This window comes from Myripristis murdjan, chromosome 21 (genome assembly GCF_902150065.1).
Source record: "Myripristis murdjan chromosome 21, fMyrMur1.1, whole genome shotgun sequence".
Taxonomy (NCBI): Eukaryota; Metazoa; Chordata; class Actinopteri; order Holocentriformes; family Holocentridae; genus Myripristis; species Myripristis murdjan.
This window is the reverse complement of record NC_044000.1, coordinates 8,548,624-8,569,275: the sequence shown is the minus strand read 5'-3', so window position 1 is coordinate 8,569,275 and position 20,652 is coordinate 8,548,624. Positions and strand designations below refer to the sequence as shown.

The 20,652-nt window shown below is 41.0% G+C and overlaps 1 protein-coding gene across 6 annotated transcripts in view; it reads left to right on the top strand.

Annotated features, from left to right (window-relative positions):
- The window catches only part of col6a3 (collagen, type VI, alpha 3), an 81,506-nt gene extending 61,278 nt beyond the window's left edge, over positions 1-20,228 (top strand). For 3 of the 6 annotated variants that reach the window (XM_030080075.1, XM_030080073.1, XM_030080069.1), the window contains 39 exons: positions 45-656; positions 925-1,545; positions 1,791-2,390; positions 2,597-3,211; positions 3,364-3,698; positions 3,784-3,862; positions 3,976-4,121; positions 4,261-4,353; positions 4,492-4,545; positions 4,763-4,834; positions 4,928-4,954; positions 5,055-5,099; positions 5,369-5,422; positions 5,513-5,575; positions 7,784-7,849; positions 7,974-8,027; positions 8,151-8,186; positions 8,292-8,354; positions 8,627-8,689; positions 9,169-9,231; positions 9,536-9,598; positions 10,088-10,138; positions 10,576-10,611; positions 10,798-10,860; positions 11,271-11,333; positions 11,445-11,477; positions 11,599-11,635; positions 11,741-11,752; positions 11,866-12,359; positions 12,528-12,630; positions 12,888-13,589; positions 13,711-13,813; positions 13,900-13,955; positions 14,407-14,667; positions 15,138-15,206; positions 16,981-17,166; positions 17,816-17,875; positions 18,735-18,920; positions 19,503-20,228. In XM_030080075.1, the coding sequence (XP_029935935.1) occupies positions 45-656; positions 925-1,545; positions 1,791-2,390; positions 2,597-3,211; positions 3,364-3,698; positions 3,784-3,862; positions 3,976-4,121; positions 4,261-4,353; positions 4,492-4,545; positions 4,763-4,834; positions 4,928-4,954; positions 5,055-5,099; positions 5,369-5,422; positions 5,513-5,575; positions 7,784-7,849; positions 7,974-8,027; positions 8,151-8,186; positions 8,292-8,354; positions 8,627-8,689; positions 9,169-9,231; positions 9,536-9,598; positions 10,088-10,138; positions 10,576-10,611; positions 10,798-10,860; positions 11,271-11,333; positions 11,445-11,477; positions 11,599-11,635; positions 11,741-11,752; positions 11,866-12,359; positions 12,528-12,630; positions 12,888-13,589; positions 13,711-13,813; positions 13,900-13,955; positions 14,407-14,667; positions 15,138-15,206; positions 16,981-17,166; positions 17,816-17,875; positions 18,735-18,920; positions 19,503-19,543 (6,380 nt within the window). In that variant the 3' untranslated portion in view covers positions 19,544-20,228. The remainder of the gene's footprint in view (positions 1-44; positions 657-924; positions 1,546-1,790; positions 2,391-2,596; positions 3,212-3,363; positions 3,699-3,783; positions 3,863-3,975; positions 4,122-4,260; positions 4,354-4,491; positions 4,546-4,762; positions 4,835-4,927; positions 4,955-5,054; positions 5,100-5,368; positions 5,423-5,512; positions 5,576-7,783; positions 7,850-7,973; positions 8,028-8,150; positions 8,187-8,291; positions 8,355-8,626; positions 8,690-9,168; positions 9,232-9,535; positions 9,599-10,087; positions 10,139-10,575; positions 10,612-10,797; positions 10,861-11,270; positions 11,334-11,444; positions 11,478-11,598; positions 11,636-11,740; positions 11,753-11,865; positions 12,360-12,527; positions 12,631-12,887; positions 13,590-13,710; positions 13,814-13,899; positions 13,956-14,406; positions 14,668-15,137; positions 15,207-16,980; positions 17,167-17,815; positions 17,876-18,734; positions 18,921-19,502) is intronic. The other 3 variants (XM_030080070.1, XM_030080072.1, XM_030080071.1) reach the window with 3 other exon arrangements.
- The last annotated feature ends 424 nt before the right edge of the window (positions 20,229-20,652 follow it).

The following is a 20,652-nucleotide window of genomic DNA, read 5'->3' as shown; positions in this document are numbered from 1 at the left end:
ACAATTCCTGTGGCAGAATATAATCAGATTTTTTTCTTTTTCAGCGGAGTCCCAGGGTCCCAGAAAGGATGTGGTCTTCCTTGTTGATGGTTCTGATGGCGTTGGGCGGGAATTCCCAATTATCCAGGAGTTTATCCGCAGGATTGTAGACAGTCTCAATGTGGGCGAGAATAAGATCCGAATTGGTGTGGTCCAGTATGGTGACACTCCAAATGCTGATATGTATTTGAACTCACATACAACAAAAGAGTCTGTTTTAAATGCCATCAGAGGAATAAGGCGGAGAGGAGGAAGGCAACGTAACCTGGGACAGGCCTTGGAGTTTGTTGGTCGGGATGTCTTGACAGCATCACGTGGTAGCAGGAAGCAAGAAGGGGTACCACAGTTTGTAATTGTTGTCTCCAGTGGAAGTTCTACTGATGACATCAGCCCTGCAGCAGCATCCCTCAAACAATCTAGAGTTCTGCCCTTCAGCATTGGAACCAGGGATGTTAACCCTACAGAGCTCCAGGTGGTCTCATACGTTCCTAACTTTGCCTACACTGTAGATGACCTTCCAGGCCTGTATACAGTCCAGGACAACTTAATCAACACTCTTACTGAGCTATCGGATGATGACTTTGCCAGGATGCAACCAGTTTTCCCACGCCCTGATGGTAATTTTCCTCAGTTAAAAAAATTGTCTTTGATCAATTCTATTGAATTAATTAATCTGACCTAGAAACTGACACACAATCCACAGTTCCAAAATGTATCCATTGTTTAAAGGATTCCATTTGTCAGACTTACTTCACTAGTTTACTTTACAAAGATGATATTGTGATAGAAGAATAATCAAGTTATATAACTTCATTCAGTAGTACCTAGTTAAGTAAAATGTTTGGGTAAGAAACACATTTTATTATTGTGTACTGTCTTTTACAGTTAATGCAGGAATACCCACTGGAGGAGAAAAGAAAGATGTTGTGTTTCTAGTTGATGGAACAACAGCGGTGCGTAGTGAGTTCCCCTCCATCCGTGAAATGATAAGGAGAGTGGTGGATAAGCTGGATGTAGGCTTGGATAAGGTCCGAGTTTCAGTGGTACAATACAGCGATGATGCCAAATTAGAATTTCTTCTGAATGAATTCTCCACCAAAGATGAGGTGCGCCAAGCCGTGACAAAGCTTCGGAGCAAAGGTGGGAGCCGTCTAAATACAGGTTATGCACTCGAGTGGGTCTCCAGGAACATCTACCAGAGGTCAGCAGGAAGTCGTATTGAGGAAGGTGTACCACAGTTCCTCATTCTAGTTACAGGTGGCAAGTCTACAGATGATGTATCTGGTCCAGCTCACCAACTTAAAACCAACCTGATTGCTCCCATTGCTGTTGGCTCAAGAAATGCAGACCCCAATGAACTGAGACAGATTTCTCTGACACCTGAACTTGTCTATACAGTCAACAGTTTCCAACAGCTTCCAAGTGTGGAGCAACAACTCATTGCTTCAGTCAACACAATGACAACAGATAAAATCTCTGAATATATTCCTTCTATCGTGCCCTCAAGTAAGCAATACTATATATTATCAAATTCAAGGCATTAATGATGATACAAATGTGCTAAAGTAATAGTGAAGTACTGATACACCCCTTCAACATTTACTGTTCAGCATTATTTTTAATTTTTCATGTAATAACAGTAAACTAGATTTGAATTCATCCATCAAGTGAAAATAATACAATGAATCAGTTTAATCTTTTCCACTCATCTAAAGTGACAAAAATCCTATGTTTTTGTTTCCTACTCACAGGTAACTTAAACCTTGGGAAAAAGGATATCATCTTCCTCATTGATGGCTCAGACAATACAGGTTCCAGTGGTATTGCTCATATCCGTGACTTTATCATCAGTATTGTCCAACAGCTTGATGTGCAACCTGACCAAGTGCGTGTGGCTCTTGTCCAGTATGCGGACAGAGCAACAACAGAATTCTCTCTTAACTCACACAACAACAAACCAGCTGTTCTCTCCGCCATCAAAAGACTGCGTCAAATGGGTGGCCGATCATCTGACCTGGCTGAGGCCATTGATTATGTTATGCGGAATGAGCTAAAAGCCTCTGCAGGTGTACGTGTGGCGGAGGCTTCCCAGCATCTTGTGGTTCTCACAGGTGGACGTTCCTCCAGTGATGTATCTCACCTTGGCCGTTTCCTTAAAGATTCCCAGGTCAACTGTATTGGTATTGGAGCTGATGCTGCTGATACAAGGCAGCTAAATCAAATTGCCACCAGCCCAGATGATGTCCTTCAGGTTCAAACATTCCCTGGCCTGCCAGGCATCCAAGACAGGTTTATTGCCAGGCTGAGTGGGACTAGCACTGATGAAATACCCACAGACATTGATTTTCCTAGTAAGTAGCACACCAATGGAGACATGTTTTATATACTAAGTTACCAGGTTCCCAATTGATAATGAATTATTTTGATCTAATGCAATTATATAATTATGCTCATATGAATGAGTGAACATATTTTTACTGAATACATTTTGTGTTCTATTCTCCTATTTCCCCAATCTTTACCCCTCCCCTGCAATATCTCCACTTTTGATTCATAGCACCAGGCCTTCCAAAGGCTAAAGTTGCTGATATTGTGTTTTTGATGGATGGCTCCATTAACTTGGGCAAGGATAACTTCAAGGTGGTGATAGAGTTCATCTACAACCTAATTGATCTTTTCTACACCCCGAGGGACAACTTGCAGATTGCCCTGGCGCACTATGCCACAGATGTTACTGATGTCTTCTACCTTAACACCTACAAGAACAAGGATGATATTCTCAGTGCCATCGAACGAACAGAGTACAAAGGTGGACGTAGAATCAACACAGGTGCAGCCATTCGCCATGTTCAAGAGAATCATTTTAAGAAAGCCAGAGGCAGCAGGAAGGATGAGGGCGTCCCTCAGGTGCTGATGATTGTCACTGGAGGACGTTCAGCAGATGACAGTAAAACTGCAGCCCTTGGACTGAAAGCCAGTGGTGTGAGAATCTATGCTGTAGGTGTGGGTGACATTGAAAATGAGTTAGAAAACTTGGGAAGCGAGTCCTCCACCGTAGCACGAGCAAGTGACTTCGTGGGGCTCTCAGAGCTCAATGAGCAGATCCTGGAGACCTTGGATGATGAAGTGAAAGGAGTCAAGCTGTGTTCTGGTCTGCCAGAAGGTCCTAAACGTGAGAATCACAGAAATTTATTTGTACTTGCTAATAGGCTTCATAGTTTAATCCATTCATTTTTAAATATACAACATAGCATTCTAATTATTCAGAAACTGACTTATACTCTTACTGCCATTATTTACATACAACCATGCTCTGTGTCACAGCCTGCAGCGTAGAGGTGTTGGTAGGCTTTGACGTTTCCTCCCAGAACATCTTCACTGCTCAGACCAACCTCCAGAGCAAGATGGGTGCCATTCTACAGAGGATCTCCAAAATGGGAAGCATCAGTTGCTCATCAGGGCAGATTCCGTCTGTGCTTGTGGGCATGTTGGCCATGGACTCTGCATCTGAGCCTGTCCAGCTGGACTTCACAGATAATGCTGATGAATTGTTTGAGGCCTTCAGAGCCCTGCGCAGTCGTGGCCCCTATGTCCTCAATACCAAGACCATTGCAGCTTATACTGATAGATTCAAGAGCAGGCAGGACAATGTTGTCAAGGTGGGTTAGCAAAACAATTTTGTCACACCAATATAGAGAATTGCAGAAATGGATATGAATGGGATTTTTTTTTTTCCCCTTGAAGGTCGTCATTCACCTGACTGATGGTCTTGATGCCCCATATGCTGAAATGAAAAGGCGGGTTGAGGAGCTTCAGCGGTCAGGTAACAAAGATAGATGATATCAACTGCTCTTAGCTACATACCCCATCAACAAGACATATTTAGTAAGCAAGTGAAACTTATTCATCCCGTCAATTGTTGTATGTACCACACAGGTGTGAACAGTTTCATTCTGGTCGGCCTGGAGCGAGTGCCCAAATTTGAGGAAGCTGTGCTGCTGGAGTTTGGGCGAGGGTTCAGGTACACCAGGCCCCTACGAATCAATATCATGGACTTGGACTATGAACTGATGGAAGAACTGGTGAGTTATAATGACTCAGGCAACATGTGTATATGATATTGCAGATCAGTAATACTTGTAAGGTATATCTAGTACATATCTAGAACCCCCCACCCCCTCTTGAATTACTAAATATTACTTTTTGTTTTTTCATGTGTAGGACAATATTGCTGAGAGGGAGTGTTGTGCAGTGCCATGCAAGTGTACTGGCACCAGGGGAGACCGCGGAGCAGTTGGACTTCCAGGACCTAAGGTATCCAGTGTCAAAAGGAGAAAATTCATTTCTGTACATGCTGCTTAGAAGCCATTCAAGACCTTTGAAAAATGGCTTGATCATACTAGAGAGGAATGGTTTTATTGAAATGTATGGCTTTGTTGTGTTGACTTTTAGGGTAGTCCAGGAGGGGTGGGAAGCCCAGGACATCCAGGAGATGAAGGTGGACCAGTAAGTTTTATTCCCTACTTATTCCAGCTCAGTTACTGAGGGATTGACTCTGCCTTCTAATTTATTTATCCAACCATATTTTTGGTTCTCAAACTACTATGTGCCAACTCTCAAGTTTCTTTTTATTACCCACCACTTCATATGCCTTTAACTTTAATCTTACAAATAATATTTGTATCTTCATATTTTGGATAATATATTTGGTCTTTGATAATAGGGAGAGAGAGGCCCTCCTGGTGTGAATGGAACTCAGGGTTTCCAAGGGTGTCCTGGACAGAGAGGTGTCAAGGTAAAGGCCCTCATCTTCACCTTCAATTTCAATGCTTAAATTGTAGATGTTTTTGACTTATATCATGTGTAACTCTATTTTTACTCTGTTCAGGGTTCTCGTGGGTACTCTGGAGAAAAGGTGAGTTTTTTTTCTTTCTCTTTTTAGTTATCATTATCAGATAAAAATCAGAAAAAATGCATATTACAATGATTACTCAACTAACCACGTGTCATTGAAGGGTGAAAGTGGAGAAATTGGCCTAGACGGCATCAATGGAGAAGAGGTACGTCTGTCACATTCAAATGTTTACTTTTAATCATGAATGTTGAATCCATGCTTAACTGGAGAGTCAACTTGTCAATATAAAAACAGCAATGGCAGCTTGGCGTTGTGATGCTGTGCTGCAAAGTCATGTTTTCACCCAGCATTTAACACAGAATCATGTTTTCAGTAAAAACATTAAAAGATAGTCTCACCAAATAAATTTGCTTGTGGTAAACATATGTGAATCTGGTTTATGTATGAAAGTGGGCTTTAATTTAAATTTCCCAGGGCAAAAGTGGAGTGGCTGGACCCCCAGGAGAGAGAGGAAATCCCGGAAGAAGAGTGAGTGAATAGATACTTTTTCAGCTTTTTATTTTTTTCTGCACACATTAATCACATATAATTAATGCTCATGGATATATGCTTTTTTAGGGACCTAAAGGTGCCAAAGGACAGGCAGGAGATAGAGGAGCCATGGGCATCAGAGGAGACCCTGTGAGTACATTTGTTATAGCAATGTTATCACAAAAGTGACACCATTTTATGTGCAATGAACAATTATTGTTAGTATGTTGTATGTTGTAAACCACAGGATTGTAAGCCATGTCAGCCACAGGGACAGCCACATGAGACACGAGTTTGATTCGCCTCTCCAGTGAGACTTTTCATGTGTGACTGAGACCGTTTCTGTTTGTTGCCAAAACCTAAACTTCTCTCACCTTAACCAAGTGGTTTTTATGCCTAAATCTAACCATTCCCTAACTTTAACCAAATAGTTAAGGTAAGTAATCCATATGTCTAAACCTAACCTTTCCCTAACCTTAACCAAGTGGTTTTGTTATGTAAACCTAACCACATGACATTGACACGTGATAAAAGCAAGAAAACCCATGGCTTTCTTGCACCCTTCAACCCATGTTGAAGGGTGCGTCTTGCTGGTGTCTTGCGGGTGCGGGACCGGCCGGTACCGCACCCACCCAGTCAGATCTGCTGGATCTGACAGGTGAGCGGCCTGATGCTGGCCGGTGCTGCGTCGCGGAGTAGTAACATGAAGGGCGCAAGCCAGTAATTTTGCCTAGGGCGGCAACAAAGGCAGAACCGCCACTGCTTCCGCCTCCTCTCCTCTCCTCCACAGTCAGACACACACAGTAGCGGTTTTAGGCACGGGCGAAGCGGGCAGCCGCCCGGGGCGGCATATTTTCATGTCACGTGGGGGGCGGCATGAGCGCAAAAAAAAAATAAAAAAATCATCCTCGCTGCAAGGCAGTTTTCTATTACCGTATTCATCTGAATATAAGACAATATTTTTTCCATTGAAAATGCCCTGAAAAAACGCCCTCGTCTAATATTGGGGTCTAAGCAAATACACATGTAACCTATTGTGCTTGCATATAAACCAGTAGGTAGGCTCGCCTGATGCCGCAATTACCGGCGAATGGCCGCATTACGCAGTCAATAATCAACCATGTTGTCTGTGTCACTGTCCGTTGTGCTGCTGCAGCCGCGTATGAACAAAAGTTGATTTATAATGAGAGGATGGCAGTATGTGTGCGCTGCTCACCTGTCAGATCCGGCAGGCCTGACCCGACCGGTGGCTTTTTTTTATGCAAACAAGATTTTGTCCATATAAAAAGTATTTTTCCAAAAAAGGTATTTGTGCAGGTGTTGGCGCCCCTGCTCTGGGAGGGGCGCGTGTAGCCGCCAGAGGGGCACCGGTAGCGGCCGTTATCGCTTGGAAGTTCTTGCTGTGAGCGCGCGCGGCTAGAACGGAAGGGCGCAAGGCAGTAATTTCGCCCAGGGTGGCAACATGGGCAGAACCGCCACTGGACACACACACACGAGTCGCGCCACCCCCTCCTCAACATGCGCTGCCTGTTTACAACGGACTCGGGGCGGGTGTTAATCAAAACAAACCAATCATGTCTTGACCTCTTCACAGGTTGCTGGCCTCTGATTGGCCTGGCCTGTCTCTCTGACTTAAAAAAAAAAAAAAAAAAAAAAAAAAAGATCAGACTGGTGAGGCCAGCCGGACCGGACCGACAGCTGATTGGCCTGGTCGGCGACCTGTTTAAAAAAAAAAAAAGACGGGCAGGCCACCGGGCCAGTGACAGGCCGGCGCTTCGGGAAATCTCACGGTTTTCCCGATGTACAGTCCGGGCCTGGTGGCAGCAAACATGAAAAGGGTAGTACAAACCTGTGGGATTTGATAACCGCCTAATAAGGATTTGTTGAACATGTACAATATGTTTTGTGAAAGAATGCATACGATTGTCTCAAGATTACAGAAAAGGCCTGTTACTTGATGCTACAGTAATACAGTATGAATACCAAGACTGGCTTGCACAGTCTTTGTGAGAGTACACTCTTCCCTCCCTCAACAACCACTGTCAAAATGGCCTCCAACACTGGCCAGCAGTAAACAGGAATGTGCTCTCGGTTCACCTTTCTGGACAAATTAGGGTCAAGAAGTTGGAACTGCCCTAAAGATGTAGATGTAGAGTTGGATCGAGATCAAATGGACTTATTGTAGATACTTGAAGACATTTCACTTCTCATCCAAGAAGCTTCTTAAGCTTCATACATAAGAAGTGAATCATGAACCATAAACATGACCTGACCTGGATGACTGTGAACCAACACAGACAACTGCCATAAAGATGACTGACTCTACCCGAGTTTGAAAAAGTCATTTCTGTCTACTAGGGTGCAACTGGACAAGATAACAGACAGGAAGGACCTAAAGGAGACCCTGGTGATGCTGGACCAGTGGTAATGTTCCCCTGCACATATCTTATTGCTCCTGCCATTGTATTTTCAATAGTAAACTTTAAAAAAGTTCAACAGTCATTTGTGTGTGCATGAATTTCTCTTAATATCTTGTTTGAATTGCTAGGGAGACCCTGGTGAGGATGGACAGCAGGGAACCCCTGGTGAACCTGGGAGGAGGGTATGGCAATTTTTACCTGAGCCTGTTATCTTGAGCTGGCATATCTAAATCAGATACTTCCTTATAGGCATGTTTTCACCTTTTCTTTTCTTTTTCTTTCTTTCTTTTTTTTTTTTTTTAAAGGGAGCTGATGGCAGAAGAGGCCCACCTGGACAGGCTGTAAGCTCCCCTTTTCATGATAGCAGACAGTGTTTAATGCTTATCTAAATCTATCTCTATCTAAATTCTGCAACTTTAACCTTTTCATGTTTGCATGTCATTTAGGGAAATGCTGGAAAGCCTGGAGCTGATGGTGTGCAGGGAGAGCCTGGTATTGGAGGATCTAGAGTAAGATAATTGTCATACTTGATGCAATATCTGGCGTTTAATCATGGTTGTAAATTGTATTGCCAAAACATACTTTACTGTCCGAGCTTTCATAAGATGTTCCTGTTATTACTTCTCTTAGCTATATTGTTTGCTATATTGATTCAACTGGATTATGGTGGCAGGAATGCTCATACATTCACAAATTTGCATTAATCCGTTACTTATGGATTGATAACCCAGCTGTAGATTAAAAAAAAAACCAAAAAACTGTTGGTTTTGTCTTTTTCAAGGGTCCAGCTGGACCAATTGGTGCACCTGGACTCAGGGGAGAGGATGGGAACCCTGGACCCAGAGTGAGTGAATCTGACAAGCCCATTTTAAATGTGACAGGTTTTTGCTACTGACTTAACATATTTAACTCAAGACAACTGAACTATATTAATAATACACAGGTAAAATAACCATGAATGACCAATTGATCAACCAGTTTCTTAGGAACCTTTATCCTATTAGAAGTTAGGAAAGTCTGATTTCTTATTAATTTAACATGAGCATTTTGGCTGTATAAAATGTATACATGCAAGGAATATGCTGTCAGAAGAGCACATAGCCAGAAGGAAAATGGAAAAAACAGTTACCTACAATTGTGTCTGTAACACACAGCAACTATGCTGGCATTTTGTTGATGCAGACATTATATGATTTCAATTATCAAAAGGAGCTCCACAGTATAATTGATTATTGTCACATTGCAAATCTGGTTCTAGAAGTGTAGTAATCCTTCATTTGTGCCTAAAAAGAGCTTTCCTAATCTCATTTTTTCCCCGGCTAGGGTCCTGGAGGACCCCAGGGCTCCCCTGGGGATAGGGGTAGAAGAGGCGCTCTCGGTCGCAAGGTACAAAATGGAACAGAATAGCTTCGTCCATAGCACTTCTTCCATAACATTTTTTTTTCCAGTTATAAATATACTGGCCTAAGTCTTGAACTCTCACATTACTAGACTCACATATGCTGTCTATTTGAGCAAACATGAAAGCACTCTAAGAAAACATCACATCACATTTATTTCAAATAAAGCATGAGTTCAATTAAATGTAAAGTGATTTGATAGCCAGTAGCAATGTTTTATTTTAAAGCTCACACTGACATTCTTTTTGAATCTGTAACTCTCTATTTGTGTCTGACTTCTAACTTGGTAGGGAGAACCAGGAGATCCGGGACCTAAAGGTGTTATTGGACCCCTTGGCCCCCGTGGCGAGCCTGTAAGAATGAAATTACTTCCTACTTGCACATTATCCTAACATAAAAGTTGTAGAAAATAATCAGCAGGGTAGTCTTGTCTTTGAAACACTGATGTACTTATTCGTTGTTTGTAGTTATAGAGGCCATGTGAAAGAATGCTGTTGGCAGAACCTTTGTTCCGCTTATGGCTGCAGTGCGTCACAGTCATGACTGGTTTAAAGCAAAATTTATATTACCATGTCTTTTGGTTCTGATCATATATGTGGTGTGTTTTTAATCAGAGAAACTGTATTTTTGCTGTGGATTTCCTTATGCAAAATAATCTGTTATGAATCAGTGACAAACTGGTATGTAAAGACATGGGTGGGAGCTCTTGGCGTGCCTATAAATACATGTTTTTTGATACATGTCATTTGATATGCTGCTGCATAACCAAGATCATGTGCATCTGAATTAGTAATTATTCTGTTTTTCTCAAAACACTGTTGTTTTATAACTTTTTCTTACAGGGTGAAGATGGAAGAGATGGATTTGGCATTCCAGGGTCCAAAGGAAGGAAGGTAAGTGAAACATGATCCCTAACAAAAAGATATAGTGATTAGTTATCATTGTGCTTGGCTGTTACATTTTGACATAATGGCAATTAATGTAAAGGATGAAATTGAACAAAATAGTCTGTACCTTTGACCTTGACTGTAGTTAATTGATTAGTAGGTTCAAATGATAAGGGGGATCTGGAAGGTGCAGCATTGTTGCACCATTGCAGGTACATTTGTACCTGTCACTTGTCCTATCTCACAATGTTACACCTCTTATAGAATGCCATGACTAATGGCACCCAAACAACATTACCTTCACAGAGTTATCATTTCATCACCAGCTGTTCACTACAAATCTCGTTTTACATTCAGTCCTGCACATAATCTCATCCCATTCAGTCTTGACTCATTCTTAAATAAATGATGAGGCATAACATGTACACGCATTTTCATTACAGGGTGATGAAGGCTTCCCGGGATTCCCAGGACCCAAGGTAATGCTTGCAAAAACACAAAGCCTGAAAATTGAATTCCCCGAGTGATTACCTCATATAGTATTTCACTATACAGAAAGTTCAAGCTGAAAAGTAGGTCTCTGTTTCAGCCTTAGTCATTTGATGAAATTTGTACAAGAGCTCGTTCTCGACATTCATTCCCTGTACTTCACTCCATCATTGTAGGGAGAGGCTGGTGAGCCTGGTACCAAGGGCAGGCCAGGACCCAGCGGAAATCGTGGACAGAGGGTGAGTGTCGAAACACCTTTCAGAATAATCTAGTCTTTCCTACCTATATGGTTGAATCGTCATATTCAGCAGGCTATGTATGATACCAAAAAACAAACTGTCTTCCTTCTTCACATCCAAATCCTACCCAGAGACACATCCCTTATTGTAATAGAAAATACCAAGCTTGTTCAAGAACATCACTGGCCCCATACTGCATATTTGGCTTGGCAGAATACAGTATTAGAAGCTAAGGGGCAAATATCTCTCAGCACAATTATGTATGTATATTCAAGTGGGTTTTTTTGTGTTTGTTTGTTTTTGTTTTTTAGGATTGCCTTTGATGACATGTAACTTTGAAGTCAAGTTCTTTTAGAATGATTGCATATTGAATAATTGTAAAAGTCATAACTGTGGTTAATTCTCTCCAGGGTGTCGCAGGGAATATCGGTGAACCCGGGCAGAAGGGAGAAGTTGGATATCCTGGGCCTTATGTATGTAACTATCATATATAATACAAATCTCTATAATACAAATACGAGCAATACAAGAGCCTGACATGTCTCATAATCCATGAGTTAACACAAATGTTTGTGCTCCCGTAGGGTCAGAAAGGGCCAAGGGGACCAGGTGTTGTGGTATGTACTTTATTTATGAAACTCCGTAAAACTGCACCACATGAAGACAGCAAGATCAGTGCCTAGTATCTGTCCTCAAAAAATGTCAAACATCTTTTTAAAATATTTTCTTTGTCCCCAGCAATGTGACCTGGTCAAGAAGATAAGAGATAACTGTCGTAAGTATAATGTGAATAGCTATCAACAAGGCAGTACTACCAGAAAGATAAACAATGATTCCATGTGTTTTGTCTAATCACTGTTTGTTTCCTTTTCTTTACCAGCTTGCTGTTATGGTAAGTAAATTAAAAACCGTCAAAATTTTCAAAAAAACATAATTCCGTATATTAGTATTTAACACTGATCCATACTACACAGAGTATGCAATCTTCCATGTTTGCACAATTAGGTCAGCAAGAATGCCCTCTGTATCCCACTGAGCTGGCCTTTGCACTGGATGCCTCTGAAGGCGTTGCCCGCCCTGCCTTCAACAACATGCGTAACACAGTGCTCCGCCTAGTCAATGATATCACCATCGCTGAGAGTAACTGCCCAAGAGGAGCACGTGTTGCTTTGACCCTGTATAACAATGAAGTGACCACTGAGATCCGCTTTGCTGATGCACTAAAGAAACGTGCCCTTGTGCAGCGCATTGAGGGACTGCAGACCCTGCAAACCCGAAAGCAGCGCAGTTTGGAAACAGCCATGAACTTTGTGGCCCAGAACACCTTCAAGAGGGTGCGCAGTGGCTTCCTCATGAGGAAAGTGGCCATCTTCTTTGTCAATGGGGAAGTGAAGGAAACACAGTCAATTAGTGCTGCAGCTCTCCGCCTCTATGATGCAGGAATTGCCTCCGTGTTCTTACTCAACCGTGACCAACAAGCACTCACTAGAGCACTGCAGGTAAAAAAAAAAAGAAAAAAAGAAAAAAAAGAACATACTGATATCTCAGCCGCATATTGCAAGCAGTAAGTTCATTGCAGCAAGATGCATTATATTATGTTTTGTGAGTTTGAAAATATTACAATGTTTGCTGTTTTCAACTTTTTCATTGCCTTCCCTTGATATCAGATCAACAACACAGCATTAGCACAGGTAATTGTCCTGCCCAGCAATGGAACTGCACAGTACAACTCAGTCATCCAAAAGATTATGAACTGCCATGTGTGCCTGGGTAAGAATTCTAATGCCACATATGTTTTTGACCTTGTGTGACGAAAACTGTACTATGATACATGGAAGAAGTATGACAGTACAATGACTTGAGCATGCTGAAAATTCCAATGTAACTTAACTGAAAACACATTTCTCCCTGTAGCAGTGAAACTAGCATACAAACCAAAAATAGCTTTCCAAACAAATTCAGCTAAATGTAATACAAATTGTTGTGAGACAAAAAGTCTGAGTCAAATTCTGTGTTCTCCCCCATAGATGTCTGCTCTCCAGACCAAATGTGCGACTACGTGCCCCGATCATTCAGCCGAGACAGGAGGTCCTTCACCAGTGATGTCGATATTGACATGGGCTTTATCATGGACAGCTCTGAGTCCACCTACCCTACTGTCTTCACTGAGATCAAGCGTTACATTGCGCATATTGTGGAGAACTTAGAGGTGTCTTCCAATCCCACATCGTCGGTTCACCATGCCAGAGTAGCTGTGGTGCAGCAGGCACCCTATGAGTTTGTCCGCAATAATACTGGCTCTCCCATCCGTGTGAATATTGGCCTGACTGAGCACCGCTCAGCTCAGAGTATTATCAACTTTCTTCAGGAGAAGACACCACAGCTAGAGGGTGGCTGGGCACTGGCCGCAGCCATTGAGCAGACAGTGGAGCAGGTGTTTGAGAGGGCACCAGTTCAACGTAACCGGAAGGTACTGATGCTCTTTGTGACAGGAGGTGTGGAAAAAGAGGAGGAGAGGCTGGTACGTGTGGCCACTGAGGCAAAGTGCAAGGGCTACTTCCTGGTCATTCTAGGTGTGGGTGACAAACTCAGTGCTGGAGATGCCCGAGTTTTATCACGCATGGTCAGTGAGCCATCGGATGTCTTCTTCAAGAGGCTGGACAAGATCTCACACTTTTATGACAAACACATCCAGACCTTTGGTCACTTGCTGCCAAAGTACATCAGCAGTAAGTCTCACATACAAATCAAATCTGTCTACTTTATGTTATTGTGGCCATTAGTTTGACCCTGTCCAAGTGTGAGTGAGACATGTGAGTGACACGTGTGCTATATTACGTGTCGTTTCAGTTGAAAATGCTTTCTACATGTCTCCTGAAGTCTCCAAAAACTGCACATGGTTCCAGAGTGATCAGCCATTCAAAAACCCCTTTAAATCATCACATCATCAGGAGTGAGTATTTCATTTACTCCATTTCAGCTATTCCTCTTGTTGCAAACGTCTGTGTTTGAATTCACTAAATATAGGTTTATTCATAGGGCACATCAAAAACACCATGAAAATCACCAAGCAGTTCATCAAAGAAAACACAAAGGTAAGATCCTAGTACATTAAATGGAACATTAACACACAATCATAGCAGCAAATGTGAATCTAAATTTTGATTTTGCTTAACTAAAACATTTCCATTATCTGCTGTGAGGCTCATGCATAGCCAGTGTTTCATAGTTCCTGCCCAAGAAATATGTAATAGGCCACATTGTATATTGCCCTGGCTGTTGTTATGGTATAACCACAAAAATTACTAGTCTTACAAAAGTGAGTGACAGCTAGCCGAATACTGTTCATGTCTGTTTTGATAGCTACCACGAAAATGATCAGCTAAAGTGATATAATGCTTGAAGTCATTTTTAGTACCTAAGAATAATCTTAATTACAAGACGAATGGAACAAGGCAGGATGCTTTTGTCATGTCTGACCTGCTTTTTACGGTGTATACATTTATGCCATCTTGCCTCAATACCACTGTGCCTCTACCCCCTCAGACACAGGCGAGCTACATGCCAGCAATATCACCTCGAGTGGCTTCAAACTGCGTTGGTCCAGCCCAGATCCCAAGCTAATGGTGTACTTCGAAGTGGTGGTGACACGTTTGCATGACCACGCCCTGATGCTGAAGACCAACGTGTCAGGGACGGAGCTCTCCGTAGACAACCTAGAAAGTGCTCAGGTGTATCATGCTGTGGTCACCGTCTACACTGCCCAAGGTCAAATTGTCACCACTCGCAAGGGCATCATCACTACGAGTAAGTCCATGAACACACTTGATTATGATTCATGTTTTTTATACTCTGTGATTATGTTATTTAAAGTTGGAATTAGAATTTTTTTGCTGCACCATAGCACAAATGGACCATCATATTTTTGAGGGTTGTTGATCAATTGATAGTGACTCAATTACATCAACATAAAGTGAAATTTGTATTTTTAAAACTCCCTGTCCAGCCAGTACATTTTGTATTTTCATTAGCTGTTTCTGTTGGATCTCTGCTCTGCTTACATACCTTACTCATCTCTGTTGTCTCTGTTAGTTATGGTCACTCGGTCACTCAAGGGAAGGAAGGGCTGTGAAGGGTCTTCTCTGAAATGTGGAAGATTGTCAGTGTTTCTTTGTACGCAGAAGAAAATGTCTATACATGAATCGTACGTGTGATTCTGATGAATAGCATAGCTTCATATGGTACCAGCTCCATGACTGTGTGTTTGACTTTGACAGAAGCAGCAGAGCCCAAGCCAGCCAGCAAAGCCACTGTAAACAATGCACCCCTGGACATACCGGAGACTGGTGAGTGACTGTGTGTGTGTGTGTGTGTGTGTGTGTGTGTATGATGTTTAAATCTTGCATGTATGTGATGTTTTTTTCTGTTTTGATATGCATTCTGTGATTCGATGATTTCAGACAATTCAAGTCAATAAGCAACTTTTCAGAATCCAACAAAAGAAGTATGAAAAATAATTTGTGTACATTCGTTTCTATTTTTAGAAATTGATAAAAACTGGTGTAAAATAATTTGTTTAAATTTTATATCTTAATCATATCTCTATTATTTCAGGGAATAGATATATAATTCACCTTGCAGTACTCATGGAATCCCATTCTATTTGAGAGTGATTGAAATATGCTGCTTATAGACATCTTCAACAGTCTCAAGTGATTCTTCATCACTGGGAAACAGTTCCATATTCTTTACAAATTAACTACTTGCATATTTGTAGTTGTGTGTTTTCTACATTGACTTTGTTTTTGTCTTGTTTCTGCTGACCTCTGACTTCATGAGAACATAACAAAATTAACTAAACATAACATGTATAACAGAACATTATACAAATTAATTCAAAATCAATGTGATCCGCAAACCGTGCTAATAAAATACTGCAATTGCAAACAGCCAATGAATAAAGTAACAAAAAATCCCCAAAGAAAGGTTCAACTACCAGTGGTTTCATTGACCTTTTGGGCAGTAGTCCATTCAAATTTTTTTCAGCACATTAACCGCTTTTGGTAATGATCCTAAATCCTATCCTTTGGCTTGTTTTCATAAGGAACATGTATGCTACCCAAATAAAACCTGATAAGAGAAAAAGAGCAGAAAGAACAGAGCAATATCTCTCTTAACTTCATCATACATGTGTTCTTAATTAACTCAATAGTGTCTGCCAAAGATATAATTTAGAAAAACTCACAAGGCTCATGGAGTCTCTTGTTGGATTTGTTATTATTGCTCCTGCAGCCTTTTATCAAGAGATTTAAACCACTGTAACATTCTAAGCTTGCAAGTGTGTCCCAACCTGGTCTATCACTCATTGGTGATTAAAAGAATATTACTGATCATCGATGTCATCATTCATTCAAGTAAAGTAAGATACATTATTGTGAGCAAGACCATGTTTATTTTACCAGCAGTAGGGAATTTAAACTGGACCATTCCACAAGGGAACTGAAAGACCATGTGGTTGGACGGTCTTGAGCGGTGTGCATGTAGCCAAGTCTTGAGCTTTCTCAGAATTAACTGGGAATATCTCTGGGAATGGACTCAGAGGGATTAGTCACAGATAGTGGAAACAGGATAACCCAGAGACCACAGCCGTTGCAGACCCTACCGTAAATGACTAAAATGAACTAACATTAACCAATAACTGTAGTAATAACTAACTTTAATATCTACAATTCACGTGTAGCAATCTGTACTTTTCTTCTTTCTGTCCTCTCACTTCTTCCTAGTTTCAGTGATCCAAATGCTACTAGTGCAAGTAGGCCGATCCCTCTGTAGAATGTAATGCTATGTTGAATGCTGTTTTCTTTGCCTGTAATAGTGAACTATTAGAGTTGTTTGAAACGCCCCCCTCCCATTCCATTGAACACTTTTAAGCTTCTAATGTGATTTTAGCCAGTTTGAGCAGCTTTTTAACGGCACACAATAACTATGCTTCATGTAGATGTGAATGTAATCTGCACAAAAACTCATCCTCTCTCTCTGTCTCCCTGTCTGTCTTACATCACTACTATTGTTTTTTTGTTTTGTTTTGTTTTGTTTTGTTTTGTTTTTTGCACGTTCTAGTTAATGATCTTGCAGACCCATGCTCGCTTGACTATGACCCTGGAATGCCGTGCAAAGACTATCAGGCTAAGTGGTTCTTTGACAGAAAGCACAGGATCTGTACCCAGTTCTGGTATGGAGGTTGTGGAGGCAATGACAATAGGTTCGAGACCGAGGCCCTCTGCTTGAAAAACTGCATGAGGTCAGGTAAGTGGTTGCCACTGCCAGGCCCTCTGAGGAAACCTGCGCCTTCCTGCTGCGATGGTCCAATCTGGTGCAGTCTGCATAATAAGAGCTTGACATATAGTTACAGTTTAGTTTATGTTAAGGTGTGCTGCAGCTGCTGTCATATTAAGTATCAGTAGTGCTGATAATTCATCATGGAAAATAAGGAAATTTGACCATTAACTGGTACTGTCTTTTATATAGATTTATAAGTATGTACAGATACAATTAGGGGAAAATGTATGCATTACAAACACCACCTTGTGTCTTGTTAATAATCTTAAATTAGTTAGGAAATCAATCTAGGTGATGATTATCATTCTAAAGCCATCTGCTCTCTGCACACAGCGTTTTGAAAATATGTATTACAGCTGCATATAGAAGAGTGATAGGTGTTAAGGGACTCTGCATCTGTGATACATGGGATCATTAAAATTAGTGTTGTCATATCAAGCATAGTGACGCGCAGGCATTGTGTAGTCAACATTTCACGCATCTGAGTGGCTGCATGCGTGCCTTTATTTCCACATTGCCCTTGACATCCTGCTGAAAGTCTAATTTGGTTGGTCCTCACCAGCTGGTGAGAGTCTGTTTCCTGAAGCTGAAAACAAATCTTTTCATGTTTTCACAGTGCCAGAGCCTCAGCAAAAGGTGCAGAATGTTGAACAGGTTGAGATCCTCCCAGCTCCTGGTAAGCACTAAGCTGCTGATGGACTAATATGCTATGAGATATATTTGTAACTGTGCCTTCCCTTCCACCTACCGCTGTTGAACACATGACGGACTTTGCACATATAAATCAACATGAAAGAAAAAGCCCCTCCGCTCTGGTCTAGTTTTTAAACAGTTTACCTCCTCAAACATGAAGAGAGTCGGACCCCTCGTCCACATGTGGGGAAGCTATCAGCGCGTCAAATCCCCAGTGTTGCAAGTTATATCACTGTTGAATAATTCAAGTTCCTCAAACCGGAATTCCTTTTGCAACACAAGTCTTTTGTAGTCCATCACAAAGCCCCCACCTCCTTAACCACCTTTAAATACTCCAAATGACTGATGGAACAAGTCAAACGCCAAGCACTGAAAAATGAAAGTTATAGTTTTGTCATTCCCAGGAGCAGGCCAAGTCATAAGCATGGAGAGAATGAATGGAAAGCCTTGTTCAATGGTTCATTGTGTTTTGGCAGCGGTCTTTGCACAAACCAAGTTTGATTTGTCAGCTTGTTGTTAGTATTGGAGTAGACTGGCAGCAGGTAGTTTATACAACATATAGTCAAAACCAAATGTGCTATATTTTATGACGATGGGGAGAAGTTTTGCAACAGTTGTACAGGGATTTTGCTACTTTCTTGAAAGTCTGTATGCATAAAAGCTCATTATTATATAATTTCCTCAATATATTACTAGTAATTATACATTTACTCTCAATTGCACATTTCAGTGTTGCTCAAATTTAAAATCTATTTTGGTTTATGTTATTTGCCATTAGTAAAATGAACACAGTGTGGCCCTCTATTTTCACTAATTGCCCTTCTTTGTCTCTTCTCCTACAGCAGCCTCTACAGCAGTGGACATCTGCCAGCTTGCAAAAGATGAGGGCAGTTGTGCCAAATTTGTCCTCAAGTGGCACTACGATGCCCTCAGCAAGAGCTGTACACGCTTCTGGTATGGAGGCTGTGGTGGGAACCAGAATCGCTTCGAAACGCGTGAGGAGTGTGAGAAGGCCTGTGGAAAACCAGGTAAACGTCTTGTTCATGATAATTTAAGTTAAAGCACGATCATTTCCCAGTGTCAGTCAGCTACTGTCAGTGCACAGGTAACTACCAAATAAAGGAAACACCTGAGTACAAGAGGGAGGGCCAATAATTATATAACACGTCATAGTGATTACTTTAAATCAGTTCAGTTAAAACTTTACTGCTCTCCGAAGGGAGGTCTGTCTGCAGCTAGGCATTCAAAAAGAAGAAGTTTCCTGTTCAAGTTCCTTTAATCCTGTAGTTATTATTATATATCATATTTGTGTCTCTGAAAGAACAGCCCTCACACAAGTGGTCACTGAATTGTTGAACACTAAGCACTAAACTGAACTCTTTAAAGAAAACTCCAAATGACTGAATATCCCATAATGAAAGAGCAGAGTTCCACACAGTGGTAAGACCTTGTGAAAACACTTCATTCTGGTGTTCAGATTATTTTGGTAGTTACCTGTCTGCATTACAGCAAATCAGCAAGGTGAGCTGGCATACATGTTACTAACAGTAAGTATGCAGAGAGGTTGATAAGACAATGTTGTTTCTTTTTTTCCTGCCTTTTCTCACCAGCACCTGCCAAGCAAGGAGTCATTGCTGCAATAAGAACATAGGAGGACACTGACAAACTGGCCAGCTATTACCTCTGTTTAGGGGATTCTGAGGAAAACCAACAAAAATGGCCATAAGGATGCAATACCAAATCAATGGTGGCTGCACTGGATTCCGCAAAAAAAAAAAAGGATTTCATCCCCCAAATTCTTGAAGTAGTCTTTTTCACAACAAGAAGGAAGGCAACACAATTTGCTGCATGATTTGTTTTAACCTTCTGGTGCTACATAGTTGTTTTTCTTTCCTTTTTTTTTTTTTTGCAGATGGAGTTGCAGAGTACATTCATATTTGTAAAGTTTTTTTTTTTTTTTTTTTTTTTTAAATAACACCATGATTTTTCATATTTTTTAAATGCAATGTTATAATTTAGCAAAAAATATCTATGAATATCTTGGACAGAGATTAGCAATGAATCAGTACTTCAGGAATGGCATTATTAAATGTGGTAAGCTGTTGTTATTTTTTATTTTTTATTTTTTTCATTCACGTATCAACAGTTCATAATGATTGAAAAATCACTTGATCCCCGTGGAATCGTTCCCTCACTACGCTAAAGATCCCCTCAGTTACAGAATCCAAGGCCGTTGTTACACAAGTTTAGTATGTTTAAATGACGGTGACCAATTACTAAGATGCAAAAAAAAAAAAAAAAAAAAAAAAAAAAAAAATGTAAATGCACTTCTGGAACCACAGCCTCAAACACATTAGTTCCAGTTATTGAAGAATGTACTTGTCAAGCTGTTTTATTCCCTTGTTTTTGTTTTTGTTTTTGATTTTGTTTTGTTTGTTTCATTTTGTTTTACTGAAATTTGTGTTTCATCTGGGTACAGGGGAAATAAAAATGAGTTAGACTTTATAATAAACTTGTGCAATGGATTCCTTTCTTTCTTGTTTTGAATTACCTACCGCGCACAATGAGGTATTCCAAAAATTCAAATGGACTGCGTATAAAAGGTGGAGTTCAAATTGGAGGTGAAGATTCCAGTTAACACAAAAACCCTCGGCTGTCCAGCATCCAGAGAGAAAAGCTTTTATATAGTAATAATAATAATGTGGAGATGGCAGGGTTTGGAGTGATGGTCTGTTTCACTCAGGGAAAAGAATGTTGACT